The sequence below is a fragment of the Canis lupus genome, chromosome X (genome assembly GCF_003254725.2).
Source record: "Canis lupus dingo isolate Sandy chromosome X, ASM325472v2, whole genome shotgun sequence".
NCBI lineage: Eukaryota > Metazoa > Chordata > Mammalia > Carnivora > Canidae > Canis > Canis lupus.
The window spans coordinates 5,927,426-5,948,902 of NC_064281.1; the positions used below are offsets into that span (position 1 = coordinate 5,927,426).

General features: G+C 41.2%; 1 protein-coding gene across 22 annotated transcripts in view; it reads right to left on the minus strand.

Moving 5' to 3' along the window:
• LOC112652600 (uncharacterized) overlaps nt 1-21,477 on the minus strand; it is a 430,970-nt gene that overhangs the window by 342,298 nt on the left and 67,195 nt on the right. For 21 of the 22 annotated variants that reach the window (XR_007409448.1, XR_007409445.1, XR_007409444.1 and 18 more), the window contains one exon: nt 16,152-16,272. Coding sequence is in view for 6 of the 22 variants with exons in the window: in XM_049107667.1 (XP_048963624.1) it covers nt 16,152-16,272 (121 nt within the window). In the remaining 16 variants the exon portion in view is untranslated. Of the gene's footprint in view, nt 1-373; nt 522-16,151; nt 16,273-21,477 lie in introns of those variants that run through there. The other variant, XR_007409459.1, reaches the window with a different exon arrangement.

Sequence of the window (21,477 nt, forward strand, 5' to 3'; positions counted from 1 at the left end):
AAAATCCTAATATCCCCAAGAGAAAATATAATTACATGAGTTCTACTCTAGTATTGTTAGTTTTATTTCAGCAGATGCATAATACCTCTTTGGTTTGATTTAGTATTTCATCTCATACCCCAAGAGAAATTTGTGTAAGAAAAAAAATCTCATGATGCATACCTGTTTATTATTACAATTTCTCATAAAAGTTGTAGTGTTTGCACTATTAGCTTCACAAATGGAGTGAAAAGACCAATAAATGTTGAGTATGTTTCTAGAAGACAATACAGACACAACGAAAAATCACTTTTTAAATCATTTTTACCAACTTCACACCCAAAATATGTGTTTCAAATTTATTTCATTGATTAAATAAAACTTCTACATTAGGGACGCCTGGGTGGCTCAGTCAGTTAAGTGTCTGCTTTCGGCATAAAGGTCATGATCCCCGGATCCTGGGATTGAGCCCTGCGCTGGGTTCCCTACTCAGCGGGGAGTTTGCTTCTCCCTCTTCCTCTGCCTCGCCCACTGCTTGTGCTCTGACAAAAAAATGAATAAAACCTTTAAAAAAAATTTTAAAAAAAGCAAACTTCTGCATCAAATGGATTCAATCCAATAAAATGTGACTTAACTTCTAGTTAAATATTTAAAATTTAACCTGTGCATTTATATCTGACCTTTCCCAAAGCTTATTAAAATGAGGATAATAAAGAAAAAGATTAAAAATTTTAAAAATGAGAATAAAGAAATTTAAAAATGCCATATTACTTCACTCATATATGGAGTTTAAGAAACAAAACAAGTGAACAAAGGAAAAAAATAGACAAGAAACCAAGAAACAGACTCCTGACCCTACAGAACACACTGATGGTCACCAGATGGAAGATGGGTGGGGGAGGGGTAAAACAGGTGATGGGGATGAGGGAGTGCATTTGTGATGATGAGCACTGGACAATGTACAGAAATGTTGAATCACTATATTATAGACCTGAAACTAATATAACACTATGTTAACTATACTGGAATTTAAATTAAAAACAGTGAAAAAATTAGTCACAAGTATTTAAAGAAGAGAAGAAACAACAGCAGAGAACAGATGCAAACAAAAGTTTTGTCGGTGGAAAGCAGACATGAGTAGTTAACAGGGCTTACGAAACTGAATGCCAAAGATGTGGAGGAGCAGGGGCCAGGAATGATGAAGTCAGGTCCTCCATCACAATTCCAGAAAGGTCCAGAAATGAGAGCTGCTAGATATCAGAAGGGAGGTGTGGGACTAGAACCAGGGATAAGTTGTAGGTCAGTCTAGAAAGATGGGCCTTGGGGTGCCTGGCTGGCTCAGTTAAGTTTCCAACTCTGGATATCAGCTAGGGTCTTGATCTCAAGGTCCTTGAGTTCAAGCCCCACGTTGGACTCCACACTAGGCATGGAGCCTATACACACACACACACACACACACACACATATATATAGAAAGATGGGCCTAGGCATCATCTCAAAGTCAACATGTTTAAAACCATAACCCACTTTCTCAATACCAGCTGCCTTCCAGCCTGTAATTATCACACCTCTATCCTTTTGATCAGGCTCCAAAATCTTCAGTTATCCGCGATACATTCCTCTTCATTCATCAAGTCCACAGAGCCATAATCCTGTCAATTGTTTTCCATGGAAAGTTTCCAGGACTGTAGCCAGTCTCTAAGACTGCCCCCCAACAGTCTTCCTGGTAGTCACCTCTAGTGCCTCCCTTCCCACATTAAATCACGGCCAATTTCACTGATCAATTCAACACTGCAGAAGTGCTCCAAAGCCAGGGCAACTTTCACTTTGATCTCTTGAACTGCTTTTTCTGAAGGTAGCCAGCTATATGTCAGGAGGACACACTCAAGTGTCCACGTGGAGATCATATCTAAAAGGAACCAATTTGCCAGCACCAAGTTGTGAGTGAGTCCTCTTGGAAATCAATTTCTCAGCGTCAGCTGAGCCTTTGGATGACTGCAACTCCAGGTAGCATCAGTCATTATGCTCTCCCTCTTTCTGTCCTGACTCTCAATATCCTTCTAGACCAGCATCAGCTATGAGTTGGCTCAAGTTTTATTCTGCTTTTTTCCTTTTAACTTGTCATCTTGACATAATTATATTATCACAGAAAGTTGCAAAATACTTTTAGAGTCCTGCGTACATTTCAGCCACTTGCCCCCAATGATGACATCTTATATATAGTACAATATCAAAACAGGACATGAAAAAAGCAAAAGGAAAAATTATCTTATCTTTTTTACTTGAGACTGACTTTGTAGCTATACAACTGTTGGAAAGTTACCTATTAGCTCAGAAACTCAGTTTCTCATCTATAAAATGGGATTATAGCTTCTGCTTCAAAGTTTTCTGGAGGAATTAAGATCATATTCCTAAAACATCTAAAACAGTACTGGGTTTGATACAGAGAATTCAATAAATGGCAGCTTTTGTGATTATTCTGTAGGTTTCACAATAAAAACAAATAGTTCTCAACTTATATATACTGATTATCACCCCCTCTGTGAGATCAGTAGAAATAATACATTTTTCTTTAAAAGGTTCCACAAGACTTAGGACACCTGGGTGGCCCAGTGGTTGAGCGTCTGCCTTTGGCTCAGCATGTGATCCTGGAGTCCCGGGATCGAGTCCCATGTCGGGCTCCCTGCATGGAGCCTGCTTCTCCCTCTGCCTATGTCTCTGCCTCTCTCTCTCTCTCTCTCTCTCTCTCTCTGTCTCTCATGAATAAATAAATATAATCTTTAAAAAAAAAAAAGTTCCACAAGACATCATCAAGACCTCAAGGATAAAGAAAACATACTTCAGACACACAGTAAGAAAAGGCAAATAACCTACCAAATAGAAAAAACACCAAGTTATATACTTCTCTGTAGCAACACTGAAAGCCAGAGAATAAAAGAGCAATGACAAGGATGTTCTGAAGTAACGAATGTGAGACCCACACAAAATCTAGTCATGATACCACTCAAGCAAAGAGGCAACAGAGATATTCTCCAACATGAAAGAGCTCAGAGAACACAGAAGCCATGAGCCCTTTTGATGAAACTGCTTGAAGATGAAATCCAGACAAATAAGAGATAAAACTAAAGCATCAAGAATCGGCAATCTTTGGCCAAACAACAAGCGGAGGATCTACTTAAATAGAACTAATACCAAGCAATTGTGAAAAGCATGGTCATAGGGCATGTTGTAACTGTTATATAAGCTATCACAACATGAAAATAATAAAGAAGGAAATCAGAAGGGAAAATGGGAAGAAATGTGAAATTACCAATGTCCTCAAATTTTATAGCAAGGAGTCAATATTATCTAAAACTGAGAGCTATAATTCAAAGACACATAATGTCTCCAAGTGCTTAATATTATTCATAATCTACTTCATTAATGTTAGATCAATCTTTTAGGATCTAATATCTCACTCAGAAAAACAAACAAAGAAAACATCTATTTGAACTTTAATGCTTCTCTGGTTCCAAATCAGTTTCATTTCTTGTTAAATCAAGTGAAATTAATTTTAATACTTCCACAAAACTGCATGAATACTACACATCAAAATGAAAACAGATTTCAAAAAAAAAAAAAAAAAGAAAAAGAAAACAGATTTCAGTGTAACTATCCAGCTTCTGTCCTTTCTGGAGGTGTGCAAAATGATAGCTGTCTAATGGGGATGATGTTTACTTCTAGTTGGTGAGGATTCTGGGTAGATTTTTATTTTAGTCTTTGTCAGTTTCTGTATTAATCTTTATTACAAGGATATATTCTTGTAATACAAAGAATAAAGTCATGATGTTTTTTTTCTCTTGCAGTTGTTTTTTTTTTTTTTTTTTTTTTTTTTAATTCATGAGAGACGGACAGAGAGAGAGAATGAGAGGCAGAGACACAGGCAAAGGGAGAAGCAGGCTCCATTCAGGGAGCCCAATGCGGGACTCGACCCCAGGGCCTCCAGGATCACACCTGGGTTGAAGGCGGCACCAAACCACTGAGCCACCTGGGCTGCCACCTTCCTATTTTTATTACAAGTACTGCCCAAATGACGTAAACTAGAAAGAAAAGTCGGCCTTGATATGATTTAATCAAGCTATCCATCTATGAAAACCCAATTCAGCCAGTAAATGTCTTAGCCAACTTGCTGCTTGCTACATATAAACATGGCCATAGATGCTGTAGCAGCATCATACTGGAGCGCAGAAGGAAAAGTCCTCGGTGATTTGTTTGAGTATGGGTTTTGTTTTTGCTAATTGAAAGCCTTCAGGGTCTCTATCAGCATGCTTACTTCTACAGATATTTCAACTGTACCCCAGAAAAGTTTAATTCTGGGATCCTGGATGAATCCATTTTCCTGTCTTTCTTGCTTCTACACAAAAATTCTATTCTCTCTGAAACTTATAGTAAATAAGTAGTTTTTTTCTGGTAAATTCTTCATTGATTTTCTTTTAAAGACTTTATTTATTTGAGAGAGAGAGCACAGGCTGGGGGGATCAGAGGGAGAGGGAGAAGCAGGCTCCCCGCTAAGCAGGATCCCAGCATCATGACCTGAGCCAAAGGCAGTCGCTTAAACCCACTGAGCCACCCAAGCACCCTGGTTAATTTTCCTGTGAACAGCAATAAAAAAATCTCTACTTTTGGAAAGTTTTGCAAGATGCTCAGTACTTGTCAATAAAATTCAATTTCAATTTATATCTCTTATCAACAAAACTGAAAATTTCCTCCAACTACAGAAAGGGTATATTTCCCACAAGCTGCTGAGTCACAGGTTATATTTCTGTCAGGGTAAGCTATCCTGAACAAGCTAGAAATGCTGACTTCCACAGAAACCAAAAAGGATGGCTCTGCATGGCTGACAAATTCAAACCAACGTGCAGCACTTGGATGATAAGCCAGTGTGAGTCTAAAAGGACACCAAGCTAAATAAAACCTAAAACCAGAGTTAATAATGGAAGTCTATCAGGCAATTCAGAATCCAACCATGAGTGAAAACCCTCGGAAACTTGCTAAGAAGAGAGATAAACTCAAATGTCACTTTAGCAGCTTAGCAGGAGCCTCAGCAGAAGGGCAGACTGAAGCTGTGGAAGCTGTACTTTCCATCAGGGCACTGTCATGGTGGTGGTGGTGGAGTGTCCCATTACAATGGTCAACCCCTTCCCAGTTCCCTCCAAACCTGGAGTTGTAGTGTTGTGAAGTCCTACCCAGGTCAGCACTGTCCAGCGAAGCACCTCTCTGAAAAGCATAGGAGCTTTCTGGAACAGTGCTTCAGCACTATGCCCCCCCTGCAGTTGTGGTTCCTCATAACACAGCCACTCATGGTGCCTGTGTGTGTGTGTGCCTGTGTGTGCGTGCATATACATGTGGGATGTGCATTTGTGTGATGTATCTAGATCTTCTTTTTGATAACACTTGCTAAAATGTCATTTATGTTTGAGCAAAAATTCAGGTTATTTGCGAATACATCATGAATTCCCCCAAAAGAATCTGATTATTATGAAAGTCAAAAAACAAAAAAACCTCACTTCATTATAAGGAAATTCATGCCTGGTGCTCCCTCCAAAAACCCACAAAGACCATGTTAAATCATATTTAATATATTTCATAAGAGGTTGAGGGAGAGGCTTTTGTTTAATCTAGGCTCAAAACACATCTCTGACGCGCCAGGATGTGAACATAATAGCTTTGCCCAAAAATGTGTGTCTTGGACACATCAGCCCTTGGATACATCTGAAAAGCAAGCAGAAACTATCTTTCTGCTTCTTTTTCCTGTCCTCCCCTAGTTCCAGGGACCTACCTCTCATTGCCCTCAGGAATCCATGTCCTCAGGCTTTCTTTGTCTCCAGTGGAAACTTTACCTCAGGGAAGAATTTGAAATCTGCATTCACAGGAAGCTCTGAATACCAGTTAACTAAGCATTTCCAGGAACAGGTTGCACACGCATCCATCTTCTCTAATAAAGCAGTGAGATTTTTTTTTAAGTGCCCAAGAGAGGCTTTTGCACTGAGCAAGCTGCTCAAAACAGGGTCGTGAAATTAGAATGGAATTCCCTCCCCGGGGGAGTATTCACATTTTAGCATAGATTAAAGCCTCAAGCCTGGGGAATGAAACCCTAACAGAGGAATGTCAACCAGTAGGCAGAGGAAGCAGTGTTGAAGCCTTTTCAAAGGTGGATTTTTTTTTTTCCATTCTCCAAAAATGCTACCCTGGCAGCCACCTTCCTCCTGGGGCTGCCCTAACAGGACCACCAGCCCAAGTTGCATGCAAGCAATCCAGTTTATCCTTTGATCCACAGCAGTGTGTCCCAAAATTCATGTGTTCTGCAGGTGTCAACAGGTATTACCCCAGATAAAAGGATCTGTGGTCAGATAACTTTGGCAGACACAAACAAAATTAACTGGGTGTCTCTACTAATAACTTACTGAGTATTAAATTAAATAGGCTGAGGTGCATTTCAGAGCTTCAAGACAAGACTATGTTCCCTGAAGCTTCTCGAAATCAATCTCTTAGCTCTAAGCTTTGAAACACACATCTTAGGCAATAGTTCTACCATGCAGATACTCCGTGGACACAGGAGTCGTCTTGGGGGCTGTGGCAGCCATGGAGTTCATAGCACTCATCTGTCTTCAAGAGAACCTGCTGCTGGAAGCACAGGTGAATGGGATCATCCAGATACTGCACCTGAATTCAACGAAATACCACACAACAAAGTGCTACAAACTGAGTAGCTTATAGTCCACATTTATGTTCACAGTTCACAGAGACCAAAAAGTGTAAGCTGAACGCATCAGCAGCCATCTGGTGGGGGCCACTTTATGGCTCTCCCTGCTTCCTCAAACGGTGCAAGAGATGAAGGAATAATTTGGGACCTCTCTGGTAAGGACACTCTGTCATTCCTGCTGGCTCCACCTTCATGACATAATCACCTCTCAGAGGCCCCACTTCCTAATACCAACACAGTGGAGATTCATTTCAACGCAGGAATTTTGAGGGACTCCCAACATCCTGGTTAAAATTTTCTTGGATCTACAGCAGGTTGAGGCTCTTTGCACGCAATCCTTCTTTCTCTCTTATCACAAGAGTCAGAGCTGTATCTGCATGTAAAGGCTTTCCCTACCTTCGGCTGCACCCTATCCCTTTCTCCTTCAGTAGCATTATGGACCCCAAGAGGCATGTCCACCCAGAATCTGTGAATGTGACTTTATTTGGAAAAAAAGGGTTTACAGATGTTATTAAGGATCTTGAGATGAGATCCTCCTAGATTTGGGATGATTGGTGTCCTTATAAGAGGAGCAGAGCACGGAGAGACACAGAGGAGACATGAGAAGACAGAAGAAAAGATTGCAGTGATGCTTCCACAGCTGGATCCACCTGCAGCTGGAAGGAAGCATGTTTCCCTCAGACCCTGTGGAGTAAGCACAACCTGCTGACATCTGATCCCAGGCTTCTGCTCTTCAGAACTGAGAATGATTTATGTTGTCTAAGCCACCAAGTTTGTAGTAATTTGTTACAGTAACCCTAAGAAATGAACTCAAATATGTCCTCCAATAATGACTTGCATGTCTAAGCTTATTTTGGCACCTGTTTCTTGAAAGACCTACCCTGACATAGGAACTTGTTAAAATTCAGAGTCAGGGATCCCTGGGTGGCTCAGTGGTTTGATGCCTGCCTTCGGCCCAGGGTGTGATCCTGGAGTCCCAGGATCGAGTCCCACATCAGGCTCCCTGCATGGAGCCTGCTTCTCCCTCTGCCTCTCTCCGTCTCTCTCTCTCTGTTTCTCATGAATAAATAAATAAAATCTTTAAAAAAAAAATTCAGAGTCAGGAAAAAAAAATCAGAGTCAAGGCACCTGACTGTCACAGTCAGTTGAGCCTCTGACTTGGTTTGGGCTCAGGTTGTGATCTCAGAGTCGTGAGATCAAGCCCTGCATAGGGCTCTGTGCTCAGCACTCAATCTACTTAACACTTTCTCTCCCTCTCCCTCTGCCCCTCCCCACCACTCTCTCAAATAAACAAACAAATCTTTAAAAAGAAAATTCAGAGTCTTGGGTGTTGGTCCCCTACACTTGAATTAGGATTCTGATTTACTGGGGCACTGGAGCAGCTCAGTTGGTTAAATGTCCAATTCTTGGTTTCAGCTCAGGTCATGATCTCCGGGTCATGGGATCAAGCTCCGTATTGGGCTCCATGCTCAGTACAGTCTGGTTGAGACTCTCTCTCCCTCTGCCCCTCCCCTGGCTTATACTCTATTTCTCTCTAAAATAATAAAATCATTTTTTAAAAGAAGATTCTGATTTGCCCAGTCAGCTCTCACATCAATGTTTCTCAACTCTGGTTGCATATACAATCACCTGGGAAATTCTTTAACTTTCCAATGTCCACCCCAGACCAACTGAATGAGAATATCTCAGGGGCAAAACCCAGGTACTAGTATTCTCGGAAGCTCTCCACATATAGCCAGGTTAGACAACTACTTCTCTATAGATGTCGTTCTCAAATTTGAGCTTGCAACAGAACCATCTGGAGGACTTGTCAGTATACAAGAGAGTAGGTCTGATGGGGAGGGAGAGTCCCAAAACTTCATTTCTAACAAATCCCCCAGCTAAATGCTGCTGTTCCAAGAGAACATACTCAAGAATCACTGAGCTAGAGAAGACTCTGACCAGATATTCCCCTGAAGAATTCCTGGGATCCCTTCCAGCCTCCCAGAATACCAAAATGTTATAGCTGAAAGAGGTTCTGTCTCTCATCGTAGAGATGAGCAAAGTAGGACACAAGAGAGGTGAAGTGATAATCCCCCTTTGCACTATCACCCCACATCCCCTAGCATAAACTAAATGTTCATATGCCCTCAAAAATTCCCATGATGAAGCTTAATCGACAATGTGAAGGTATTAAGAGATTGGACCTAGCAGGGAGACAACCATGTATGAAGCTGGAAGTGGGACCTCTCCAAACACAGAATCTGCCAACCCCTTGATCTTAGACTTCCAGTCTCCAGAACTGTGAGAAACAAGTATCTGTTGTTTATAAGCTGTACAGTCTAGACTATTTTATTACAGCAGCCTGAATGGAATAAAACACCCCCCCCCCCCCCCCCGCCAAGGAAATTGATCCAGATCATAGATCTCGGTTTTGAGCCAGAGCTGGCTGATTTACTGCCCTCAAATCTGCCCAGAGAGCTTGTCTGGCTTTCTGATTTTTTTCTAAACACAGCCCTACAAAATACTGCTGAAATCAAATGCCAACACAAAACCCTCAGAACATGCAATGATGCAAAGCTACAAGTCCAACCTCCAACTGGAGGGGATGCAGAAGGCCTGTAGTGGATCATAGCAAGCGTGGCAGTAAATGAGTTACCACTGCGGAGGATTGTCTTATTTCACTTAAAATTGAACTTGTCACCCTCCAGCTCTGTTCTCTAACTACCACCCTAATACATCAACTGAGAAAATTAAGCAAATATTTCCTACCTTATTTTAATGTAAGATTCTTCTAAAGTGCAAAGAAATTGTCCAAAGTCTAATCTGAAGATAACCTGAATAGGTGAAGGCAAGATGTAATGAATTTCTGTTCCTCTAACATCCTGGGGGTGGGGATCCCTTAATCTTGAGCAATTTCTACTCAGAAACACAACCTGTAATGACTGTGTCTATGTCTACAAGTCTGAAAAATGCTGCATCTTTTTCAGTAAAATTCCAGCCTTGAGTTATGCCAGTGCTACAGTTTGCTCTGTTTAACACCAAAACATGTCTTTAATATGGGATTGACTTTTTGGGGAGGAGTGGGGGGAGAGCCTGTAGAGCAGTGTCAAATATACAAAATGTGGAAAGAAAATCTGCCTGTTTTTTTTTTTTTTTAAGATTTTACTTATTTATTCATGAGAGACAGAGAGAGGCAGAGACACAGGCAGAGTTGGAGAAGCAGGCTCCCTGCGGGGAGCCCAATGCAGAACTCGATCCCAGGACCCTGGGATCACGCCCTGAGCAGACGCTCAACCACTGACCCATCCAGGCGTCCCTCTGCCTGGCTTTTTAATTGAATAGTCCAGTATTTTAGAATTATCTCTACCATTCCATTCAAACTAACAACATCTGAGGAAGAAACACATAGAGAAGACCTAGCAAACACCCATTTTCAACATCCCTGTACAGCAGGTCTCCGTGAGCAGCTCATGACCCTCACCCTACAAAGTCATGGCTGAGAGCTTGGGAGGTCAAGGAGGCAAGCTGTTTTGTTTCCCAAGGAAGAACAAAAAGCAGTAAGGATAGCAAAGAGCTCTTTTTACAAGGGGCAAAGAGCCCCTTCTACAATCCTTATGACTAATTTACTAGTGTCGTAATCTCGAAAAAGTAAACTGTATACTTGGTGAAATCTGTTACCATCAAAACCACCACAAATCACCCATTGATGGATATTGTGATGAGACAGAAGCAGTGATGGGAGGCAATTTCCACAATTCCTGTAAAGATGGAACAAATGACAGAAAAGCTGATCACCCCTTTGGATATCTGTCACTATTTTTCCTGGGCAGGGCCAATAGTGACAATGTTTAGATACTGAGAGGTTATTTTGAATGCCTGTATGAACTTTCTTGGCAAAGTGGGTAGAATAGGTCCAGGGATCTGTGAGAAGTCAGCAAGCACCCATACAGGCTCATTTTCTCACCTACAAAAGCAAAGTAATGCATGTCCTCACAGCAGAAAGTCTGCAACTCAGAACCAGTTCACCTGGGGAGGAAGGGAGGTGGATGGGGAAGGATAATAATCATGACAGTGCCCATTTATTAAGCCAGACGGCATGCAAGCACATCCAGTGAACTGTCTCATTGATCCATCTAACGACCCTATAACTTACGACCTACCACTATTTCCATGTTTCAATTGAGAAAATTAATGCACAAAGAAATTAAATGATCTGCCCTAGGCCACAAAGACTGCTGGTAAATTGTAGAATCCAAATGAATACTCAGTTTGATCTGATTCCACAATCCACAGCCTTCACTACAAGAGTCAACAGCCCACCCTCTCCTTTCCCCACCCCACTCTCACCCTTATTCCCAAAAGGATTTAAGACAACTCTTTAATGAAGCTCTTTAAAAAAATACTATTTTTTTTAATTCTGGGGGGGAAAAATACATGAAAAGTGGGAAAAATGGAATAGAGGAAAAAAAATAATCAAATGTGTATTTGTACCCACAGCAGGGAAGCTACAAGCTTGCATTTGGGATCTCTTTGCAATTTTATTCTCAAGGTTAAACATTTGTTTGAATAATGTCTAGACTTCAAATAGTTGGAAGATGGAAGTACTTAGTGTGTTGTGAAATGAACCACATGCAATTCATTTCCACTGGTAAGATGCAGAAGATAGTTCCATTTAATGGGCATTAATATTTGAAATACAGGCAGACATCTTAAAAAAAAAAAGGCAATTAGCTTTGGGAATCAAAGCAGAAACACTGTATTTCTTCATCTTTCTTCCTGGCTTCACATACTGTAGATGGTCTTTAGCCAAGGAAGGTGGTAAAGACTTTCCACAGGAAACTGGCCTCTATTTACATATACAACACAGTCCTGAAAATGAATACCAAAGGTCAATATGCCAAAAGTGAGCAAGTGAACAACATATATAAGACGGCTTCTATTCTTCAGAGGTGAATTTATAAAGTACTGTTAAACTTTAACCTTATGACATGATCTTAGGCAATATATTTGCAATATGTTGTACATGTTCATTAAATTGATTTTCTTTCATCATCGATTGTAGGGACACTGGAGTGGTTCACTGGTTGAGCGTCTGCCTTCGGCTCAGGGCATGATCCTGGAGTCCCGGGATCAAGTCCCACATTGGGCAGGCTCTCTGCATGGAGGCTGCTTCTCTCTCTGCCTGTGTCTCTGCCTCTCTCACTCTGTGTCTCTCATGAATAAATAAATGAAATCTTTAAAAAAATAATAATTGATTGTTTATTCCACCAGCCTAGAGCTGATGAGCATCTGATCGGGGTTAAAGATTTGCTATTTCTGACATGCCTAACTACTTTCATTCTGGTTGCAATGTTTGTATTTATAAATCATGTTCATGAAACCTATGCCTCTTATAGTACTACCATTTCCTTTCTTTTCTTTTCCATTTACATTACAGAGAAAAACAGAAGAATATAGTAAAATAAAAAGGAAATACACCAAAACACCCTTCTACACCAAGACAGCCAATGTGCGGAAAATGAACTAGCACCTCTCTGCTACAACTGGAAACATCCACTCCTCAGCTGACATAAACAAAATGCAGTATCTAAAAGCCAACTTAAGAATGTCAAAGTATAAACTGCAAAAATACATGGTGTTTAGGAATATTAAACCTATGAAAGTTGCAAACTACTTATGTTATGACAGATATATAATATGATGTTATAGCATTGACAAAACAATCAATATTTTCCTGATGCTGTAAGAAAGGAAATGAAGTAAAGAAAAGAAAACCAAGATTTAGACTGGAATGGAGAAAGCACTCCCTGGAAACATTTGCATTCAACAAAAGAGTCAACGGGTTCTATGACATTTGGGGCAGATATTCTTTGTCGTGGGGGCTGCTGTCCACACGCTGTATGGTGTTCAGCAACATCCTTGGTGTCTACCCACTAGATGCCAGTGGCAACCCTCCACTCTAGTTGTGACGTCCAAAAATCCCCATACGTAGCTGAAAGTCCTCTGTGGGTAAGGGAGTAAGCGAGGAGGCAAAGTCATCTGACCTGACGCATCCCAGTGAGATTCACAGACTTAGATGGTCATAGTCTTTCAAGTCCAGAAAGAGCGTGCATACACATGGGTTTGTTGGAAGAACTCAAGCACACAGAACTGCAGCCCAATCTGCTTCCTTGCCTGTGCCACATACAAGTTAGCCAGTACTCAAGGAGACTGTAAGCCTACTCAAGCCATCTCTTCAGCCTGTTATTTGCTGGAATTAGAACTACATCACCAACCCCAGACACCCATGTTAATCCTATGTGTCAAACTGTCAGTCTCTATCAGTGACTCATGAAATTGGAATTGTGTCAGAAGTTAAAATGACAATCCCCACGTTTTGCTTAAATAGTCATTTAGCAAATTAAGCGTTCTTTTGAAGTTCTTAAGATGCATTTGTGAAAATTAGAAATAACCTAAATGGAAGGTAACAGAATAGTAATTAATTAAAACATTTCCTTAAAATAGAATTGTACATCACCATTAATTATCGTATTTTTGAAGAATATATGATTACACAGGAAAATGCTGAGGACACAGTAATAAATGAACAAATTAGTATTTATAATTCTATAAAATACGTGCATATAAGTTAAAAATTATGAGCATAGTATTATCAGTCATTTTCTCAAGGTGAGAAGATTTTGGTTTTCATTTTCCTCCTTTTATCTTTATTTTTTAAATATTCTTAATTGAACGGTTAAAAGGTCTAAACTGATGTTTTATTATTTAAAAGGCCTAAACATTCTTTATTTATCCAAAATAAAAATCAAAGTTGATTTTATATGTTCCCCATTTCTACAAAAACCATCATAAGAGTTAAACTTACCAAATTATGGCTCTGGTCAGAAAAAGTAGCTGCAAAATATGGCCACCATTATGCCTATATTTGCACATCAGAACTAATTCCTTCTTCCCATAGTACCAATGGAAATTCACAAGGCAACACTCTTCACTGTAAGCATGGTGTCCCTTCCCAATGGTCTTTTCTTTGGTCATGGGGTGACAAACGCTAATCCTGTTTGGAAGAGCTCCAATATCAGTGTCTAAACCAAAAGCCCAAAGGACAAAAATCACCTCTCCTAAGTGAACTCACAAGTCAGAAAGAGTCTAAGACATAAGAAGCATTTTTAAAAGACACTGAGATATGTGCCTGAGAGTAGGAGGCCTGGAGGACTAGAGGGGAAGTGGAAGCTTGGTGACGATGCCAGGCTGTACTGGATGTATACAGCACTTCTCTCCTGAACTTCTGACCTCCTGGTAAGAGGGGTAAAACAACTCATTGAAGGTCAACTTTAAACAAGGGTAGAGGTGTGTCGGAGGTGCCTATTAGGGGGTTCCAGCAGATGGCAGTAAAAGCTAAATCAGGCATGCAAATTAGCTCGGGTCTACCAGGCCAAGGGCATGAAAGGAAGGTGAACCATTTCCTCATCATTCTCCAAGAGACACATTCTCACCTGCAAAGGCATCCATACATCTAAACCAGAATGATAGAAAATGACTTGGAATGATGTCAATGGCAACCAGGAATGACTTTCAATGCCATGGGCAACACCCCAAGCTTTACTATGCACTCCTTGTAAAAGGGGCAAGTTTGTAATAAGTCAGTGGTAACCACTGGTCCTTTCACTAGGGAGGCAAGAAAAAGGTTATAAAGGACAGTTTGACACTTTGTGCTATTTGTCTCCAATGCAGACACAAAAGCAAGTGAACATGGGTCACCACATGAATTTCAGAACAAAAATTTCCTGAGATTGAAGGCAATAAACCCAGAAATGTCATTTGCAGAAGCCCTGAACATCATCTGCTGAAGCATGGTTTAATGTAAAACCTAGCAGTCAGGAGATCTTCATGGGCAATATGCTAGATGATTTTGTCAAAGGCTCAATTTCTCTTGGGTTTGTTTTACTCATCAGTAGAATGAAGGTCTCAGGCAAAATAAATTTTAAGGTTCTCTCCAGTTCTGAGATTCCAGGATCCCCAAAATTCTTTACTGCGTAGACTAGATCTCTGTATGCATGAGATCAATGAGGTCAGACAGGACCCAAATTCAACTCAGTTTGGTAAACACTGTACTAGTGTCAAGTACATCTCTCTTGGAATAGAGAAATTAAAGTCCAATTTTCTCAGGGGCTTCCCAGCACCAGAATTCTGACACCTTCCATTGTCAGTGTCCCAGTGTAAGAGGGTAACTCATTGACTGCTCCTTGAGTATCTGGCCTTATGTTCAGCCAACCATGTTGTCTGACCTGTTTTTGCCTTTTCTGGAAATAGTCCTTTGATGAGATGCAGAAGCTCTGCGAAGACTCTGGTATAAGGACACAGCAACAAATGATTGGTTTTCCCACCTTGCTTTTCCACATCAGTGTCAAAGTCAGTAAGAAACAAGCATGGCACTCAATGATTCTTGGCTTGGGTCCCATGGTCTCTAGGAAATGCATTTCCAGAGCCAGCCAGGGCTTGGTTTCATTTCCTCCCCATAAGCAAGGAGTGGGGGGAAGGGTATTTTTGGCTTCGAAATCCTGTTTGGCTGGTTGAGAACTCCACTTTGATCATTTTTATTCATTCTGTAATATTATTTCTTAAAAGTGATGCTCTCTGCATCTCATTTTGGGGCTCTACTCACACTGATCAAAGATAATGACATTCCTAGTGAGCAAAAGATACCATTTCCCAGCTCAGTATTTTTCTAGGACAATTTGTTAAAGCAGATTTTAGGGGAGGCTAGGAAGTGGGGGAAGCACTCCAACTCATGTTGCTGTGGCAACTTCTACAAAAGCTAACCGTACACTTGCTCTGCCTCTGAGTGCAGTTTTACTTCTTAAAATATCATCGATTTTCATGGTGCAGAGATGTAATTAGCCAGGTCTGTAGAGGGGGAGGATTTCTCTCTTTCTCTCTCTCTCTCATAGGTACTAGAAGGTCAGACTGAGACAAAGCCTTTTCACAGATACAATAACTAGAGTTTCAACAGCCATTCCAGGTGTACCTAGATGGAGCAATGTATGGCGAGTACGAAGGCATCCGGCCCCAGAGATCAGCACCGTTAGCCCTTTGCTAGGACTACTGAAGACAATCACTTGGGAACTAGTAGAGGTTATCATCACAATGCAATTCTCAGCACATAAGTCAAGAAAGTGACCTGGCAAACCTGCTATGTAACACTTTGCATGGTTCATTTCTTTTGTGGAACCTTTTTAAACTGGCTGCACAAGTTATGAAGCTTTGCAGTGCCAGTCTCAGACAAGTGTCAGATGTAAACAGGTACAGAGCAATTGTTCTCTGCAGGGCAGTGGGAAATGACCTCCATGTGGTAGAAGACAGCTGCTGCCAGCAAAGGACATAGGAAATGCAGTGCCAGTCTTCAGGAGCTTCATCATAAATGGAAGGAAAGTACAAATAAATGACATACCTTACACCATGAAAATATACATCCAGCTCCTCCCCGTCCACTGTATCCATCACATCACTGGCAAGAGAATCTTCAAGATGGGTTTCACAGTCCTCAAGAATCAGCAACAGACTCCCTTTGCCTGTAGAATAAAACTGAATTGTCCATGTGGAATTCTCCGCCTTCTTCCATGTGGCCCAACCATGTCACCACCATTTTTCTTGTGCAATCCTCCCCCAGCATAAACATACAACTGTTGGTCTCCAAGGCCATCTGACCATTACTGGTCCTCCAACTCTTGCCATATTTTGCACCTCTGCCTGTCTGTCACCAGGTTATTTCTACACTGGCCTTCCATGTTGCCTTTAGACCTCCCTAAATAGGCAAATCCTTCTCAGCCTTCACAGATACTTTCAGACCCCACTTCTTCCAAGAAGCCAACCTTGATTCTCCCTTCCTTTTCACTCTGCTTTTACCTCTGTTGTAGTATTTGTATTCTAGTTGCGTGCTTCCCCTTTTTCCTTCCTGCTACTATGAATTCCGTGAGGGTAGAGACTGAGCCTTTTCTACCCCACATTCTCCCAGAGCTTAAGTGAGTGGTCTGCACAAAATAACCCTCTAAAAGTACCCATTGGGTGCATAAACCTACACACACAACTCTCAGGTGTGGGCACGTGTTTGTGTATACGATGAGTGCCTAACCCTAAGATCCAATTAAGCTTTGGCCATTGTGGGAGAGACTGGACTGGGTTTGGGGTCAGGTGGAACTCATCTAAGATTAGATGAAGGAGGGATCTTCAGCAGTGTTTTATAGGAAAGAATCTGTTCTGCCAAAAAAAGAAAAAGGAAAAAAAAAAGTTAAAGCACATTCCAAACACAGGGGAGACAGCATGTGGAAAGGCTGGAGGGCAAGAATGGAGTCATGTGAAAGCTGGTTTGCCTAGAATGCCAATTAATACCAGAGAGGTTAAGTGCATTTGAGGAGAATGAAAGATTTTTAAAACATCCTATTCTATTTCCCTTCTTTTTCCCGCATGAAGGTTGCATAACAGAAGGAATGAGGGCTTTTGGAGCTGAGCAGCCTATTTATAAAGTCCACTTCAATTGTTCACAGTGTGACAAAGATTGCTTAATTTCTGCAAGCCTCAGTTTTCTTATCTGCAAAATGGAAGAAATATCTTGTAGTATGGATTACATGATGCAGAGAACTGCCTCGAATACCACACATGGTAAGCAACAAACACTTATCCACATGTTCCCCTATAGCGTCATAACCTAACATACAGAAGCATTTAACACCAGGGGCACCTGGGTGGCTCAGTTGGTTAGTGTTCAACTCTTTGATTTTGGCTCAGGTTGTGGTCTCACGGTTCTGAGATCGAGCCTAGCATTGGGCTCCTCTCTGGGCTGAAGCCTGCTTAAGGTTCTCTCTCTCTCTTTCTCTGACCCTCCCTCACCTCTCCTCATTCCTTCACTTAAAAAAAAAAATTTAACTCTAGCTCAAAGCAAATCTCAACAATATCTGTACTTATTAAAGAAAACTCCTCCATTATCTTAAATACTTATTTTCTATTATGAGCTCTGTTTCATAGTTAAAGCGGGCACCTAAGTAGCTCAGTCAGTTGAGCATCCAACTCTTTGATTTTGGCTCAGGATCTCAGGATCCTGGGATCAAGCCTCATGTTGGGCTCTGCACTCAATGCAGTCTAAGTTCTCTCCTTCTGCCCTTCCCCCTATTTGCACACGGTCTCTCTTTCTCTAAAATAAGTAAATAAATCATTTGGGGTGACTGGGTGGCTCAGTCGATTGAGCCTTGGCTCAGGTTATGATCCCAGCATCCCGGCATCAAGCTCCACATCAGGCTCCCTAGTCAGGTCCCTCTCTCTGAGAGAGAGGGCTGTCCTTGGGACAAAAGAAGGCATTTAAAATTAATGGCTGCAGCCACTCTGGAAAACTGTGTGGAGATTCCTCAAAGAGTTAAAAATAGATCTGCCCTATGACCCAGCAATTGCACTGCTGGGGATTTACCCCAAAGATACAGATGCAGTGAAACGCTGGGACACCTGCACCCCAATGTTTACAGCAGCAATGTCCACAATAGCCAAACTGTGGAAGGAGCCTCGCTCGGTGTCCATCGAAAGATGAATGGATAAAGAAGATGTGGTCTATGTATACAATGGAATATTACTCAGCCATTACAAACGACAAATACCCACCATTTGCTTCGACGTGGATGGAACTGGAGGGTATTATGCTGAGTGACATAAGTCAATCAGAGAAGGACAAACATATGGTCTCATTCATTTGAGGAATATAAAAAATAGTGAAAGGGAATAGAGGGGAAAGAAGAGAAAATGAGTGGGAAATATCAGAGAGGGAGACAGAACATGAGAGACTCCTCACTCTGGGAAACAAACAAGGGGTGGTGGAAAGGGAGGTGGGCAGGGGGTGGGGGTCACGGGCACTGAGGGGGGGCACTTGATAGGATGAGCACTGGGTGTTATGCTATATGTTGGCAAATTGAACTCCAATAAAAAAAAAGTAAAATTAATAGCTATACTGGTCATAGTGACTCAAATCCAAAGAAGAGAGTATAGGAAGGAAAGACACTAACTTTACAGTGCAGAAGGCTGACAAGTACTGTTCTTAACAAGCAAGCAAAGGCAACATCATTCATGATGGCTGCTGTTGACCTCATGGACCTCTGATACGGTGGGGTGGGATGGGAAGGGCACTTCTCCTCTGTGGTATAAAGGTAGGAGGGGTAAAAATAAGTGCAAAACACCAGGCTTCAAGTGGTTAGTATGTGAACAAATGAATCTGATCATTTGGACAGTGGTGGAATCAACAATTACTTGACTGGAGACAGTACAGAGAAAAAGTACAAACAAGATTGCATGGGGGTACTTAGAGAAAACATCTGCAGAGGAAAGAGGGTTGTCCTATGCACTGCAGGATGCCGACCAGCATCCCTGGCCTTTACCAACTAGATGCCAATAGCACCTCTCCAGGTGACCACCAAAAATGTCTCCAGACATTGCCAAACGTCCCCTGGGGATATGAGTTGGGGTTATCTGTCTCTCTACTTCACACCTTTTACCTGGTTAAGAACCACTCATGTAAGAAAACTGGCGTGCTCTATCATAAAGATCAGTCTCATGAAAAATGGATAACTAAAAATAAAGGATGGGAGGCGACGGGCCTATTGCAGATAACACACAATAACCAAACGCATTCCAGACATATAACCAACAATCACTTCCTAAATGTAAACACAGATTTCACTCACAGATGTTCTACTATATTAACAGCTCATCAGAGCAGTTCTACATTTTCATGGACATATCAATCCCCTCGGGGTATCCTGAAGACACAGCTTCTCAATCTGCAGGTCTGGGTGGGGCCTGAGTGTCTACATTGCTAATGAGATCCCAGGGGCTGCCCCCTCACATCACACCTGGCCCACATCTAGAGTACGGCTCACTGCAGGAAGCAAGGTCTATGGGGAGAGGAACAAAAAAGCAGAATTCTCTTCTTGGTACCGTGGTGCTTACAAACTGGCTTTTTAAAAAACATACATATGTTAAACAGTTGCTAACCCATTTGCAGTGGATGTATCATCTTAAAAAAAATATTTAAGACTAGAAGCGCCTAATTGCTCAACTACTGTGACTGAGATTTCTTCTTTTTGAGGGGATGAGAATAGCATGTTTATCATCTAAAGGAAGTAAGCACCTATGGTTAAATTCAGGATAATCAACTGTATCAGTACTTAAAATATTTGGAAAGTGCGATAAAATTATCAAAAGTTTCCACAAAACACATTTTTCAGAGTTTTCACTTTAAAATAGGTCTTATTTATTAAAGAAAATCTGGGGAAAATAAAATGAAGCCACAGCTCCATCATTTAAGCTTAATCGCCTGACCTTTTTAAATATTTTATTTCAGACCTTTTCCACATGTATAGGTTTGTTGTGTTTCTTGTCATATAGAGGGTTGCATCCTTTCTCTCTGACTTACTAGCCAAAGTGCTGCTCTATATTACCAGAAACTTCACAAACATATTAATAACCCAATAATATTCCATAATCATATTTAACATGCCACCCTCTGAAGTGAGAAAGCACTGAGATGGAGCTTTCGTCCAAAACAACCTACAATTTGATTGGTCTCACTCCTCTTTGGTGTGTTGATCACAGCTTAATGAAATGCTGAAATGACTGGAATGCTTTTTTCCTTCCCACCCTGAATTATTTGGAATTGGAGTGCCCAGAATGGTCTAGCTGTAAAGTAGCTAACAGGCCTGAAACATTCACAATGCCTGTCCATGACGGAGAGGAGTAGGCTACACCCTGGTTAAGGTAATGAGCCGTATGACCTCATTCATACTTTGGCTCTGTTTTGCTGGGTCACTTGCTGCCCCTTCTGACCCTCAAAGTTGTAGGGAGATCTCTGTATCCTAGCCAGCTAAAGCATGTACAACTGCCCAAAATTTCTTTAAGTGACTGGTTTCCTCACCACATACCCACCATTCCACATAACATCTTGGATTTTTTTTTTTCTCAATTTCCTCCTCACTCCCTGCCACGTGAGTTTGCTCTCTGTACATCCCCTCAGATGTACACCTTCACAGCAAGGCTTTGAAACTAGGTTCTGAAAGACCATGTGATTTCATTACCTAGCAGCATACGTGATTTTTCTGGTTTTTTGTTTTGTTTTTAAAAACAGCAGTGAAACAGAAAACTGAACCAGGCTCTGACATTCACACCATGCTGGTGGAGAAAAGAGGAAGAAATTTAACTTTCTGCACTCAACAGATTTTCAAGACCAAAACCCATACCCTGAAGCAAACCATGTGAGTATATGTGAACAAGTGCCTGGTTACAGGACAGAGACCCATGGATACGATTTGTTTCCTTACTTACTTTGAGGAATACTGCAGAAAATAGGGTCGACTTCAAAAAGGTAGATTCCAAGTTTGGGTGTTTAAAAAAAAAGGAGAATTTGGGTAGCCCAAAGAGAAAATGAGGAAATATTCAGGAAATAATAAATATTGGGACACTTCATCACCTTTAATTTCTGTTCTTTCACTGAATTATCTGGAATTGGACCACACTGGGTGGTTCTACCTACCTTGTACAATATGTACCTGTGAGTCAAATAGAAATGAACATATACCCATCATGCTATTGCTTTTCTTTGCTGAATCGGTTTTCTTCATTTTTAAAATGGATGGAAATGAATTATCCTCTTTCCACTCAAAGAGGGCAATCCCAGGTCTCCCAGACAAGGGGTCCAAAGTGCCAATAATCAAGCTGTTTCTCAATGGCCCAGGGGAGGAGAGACC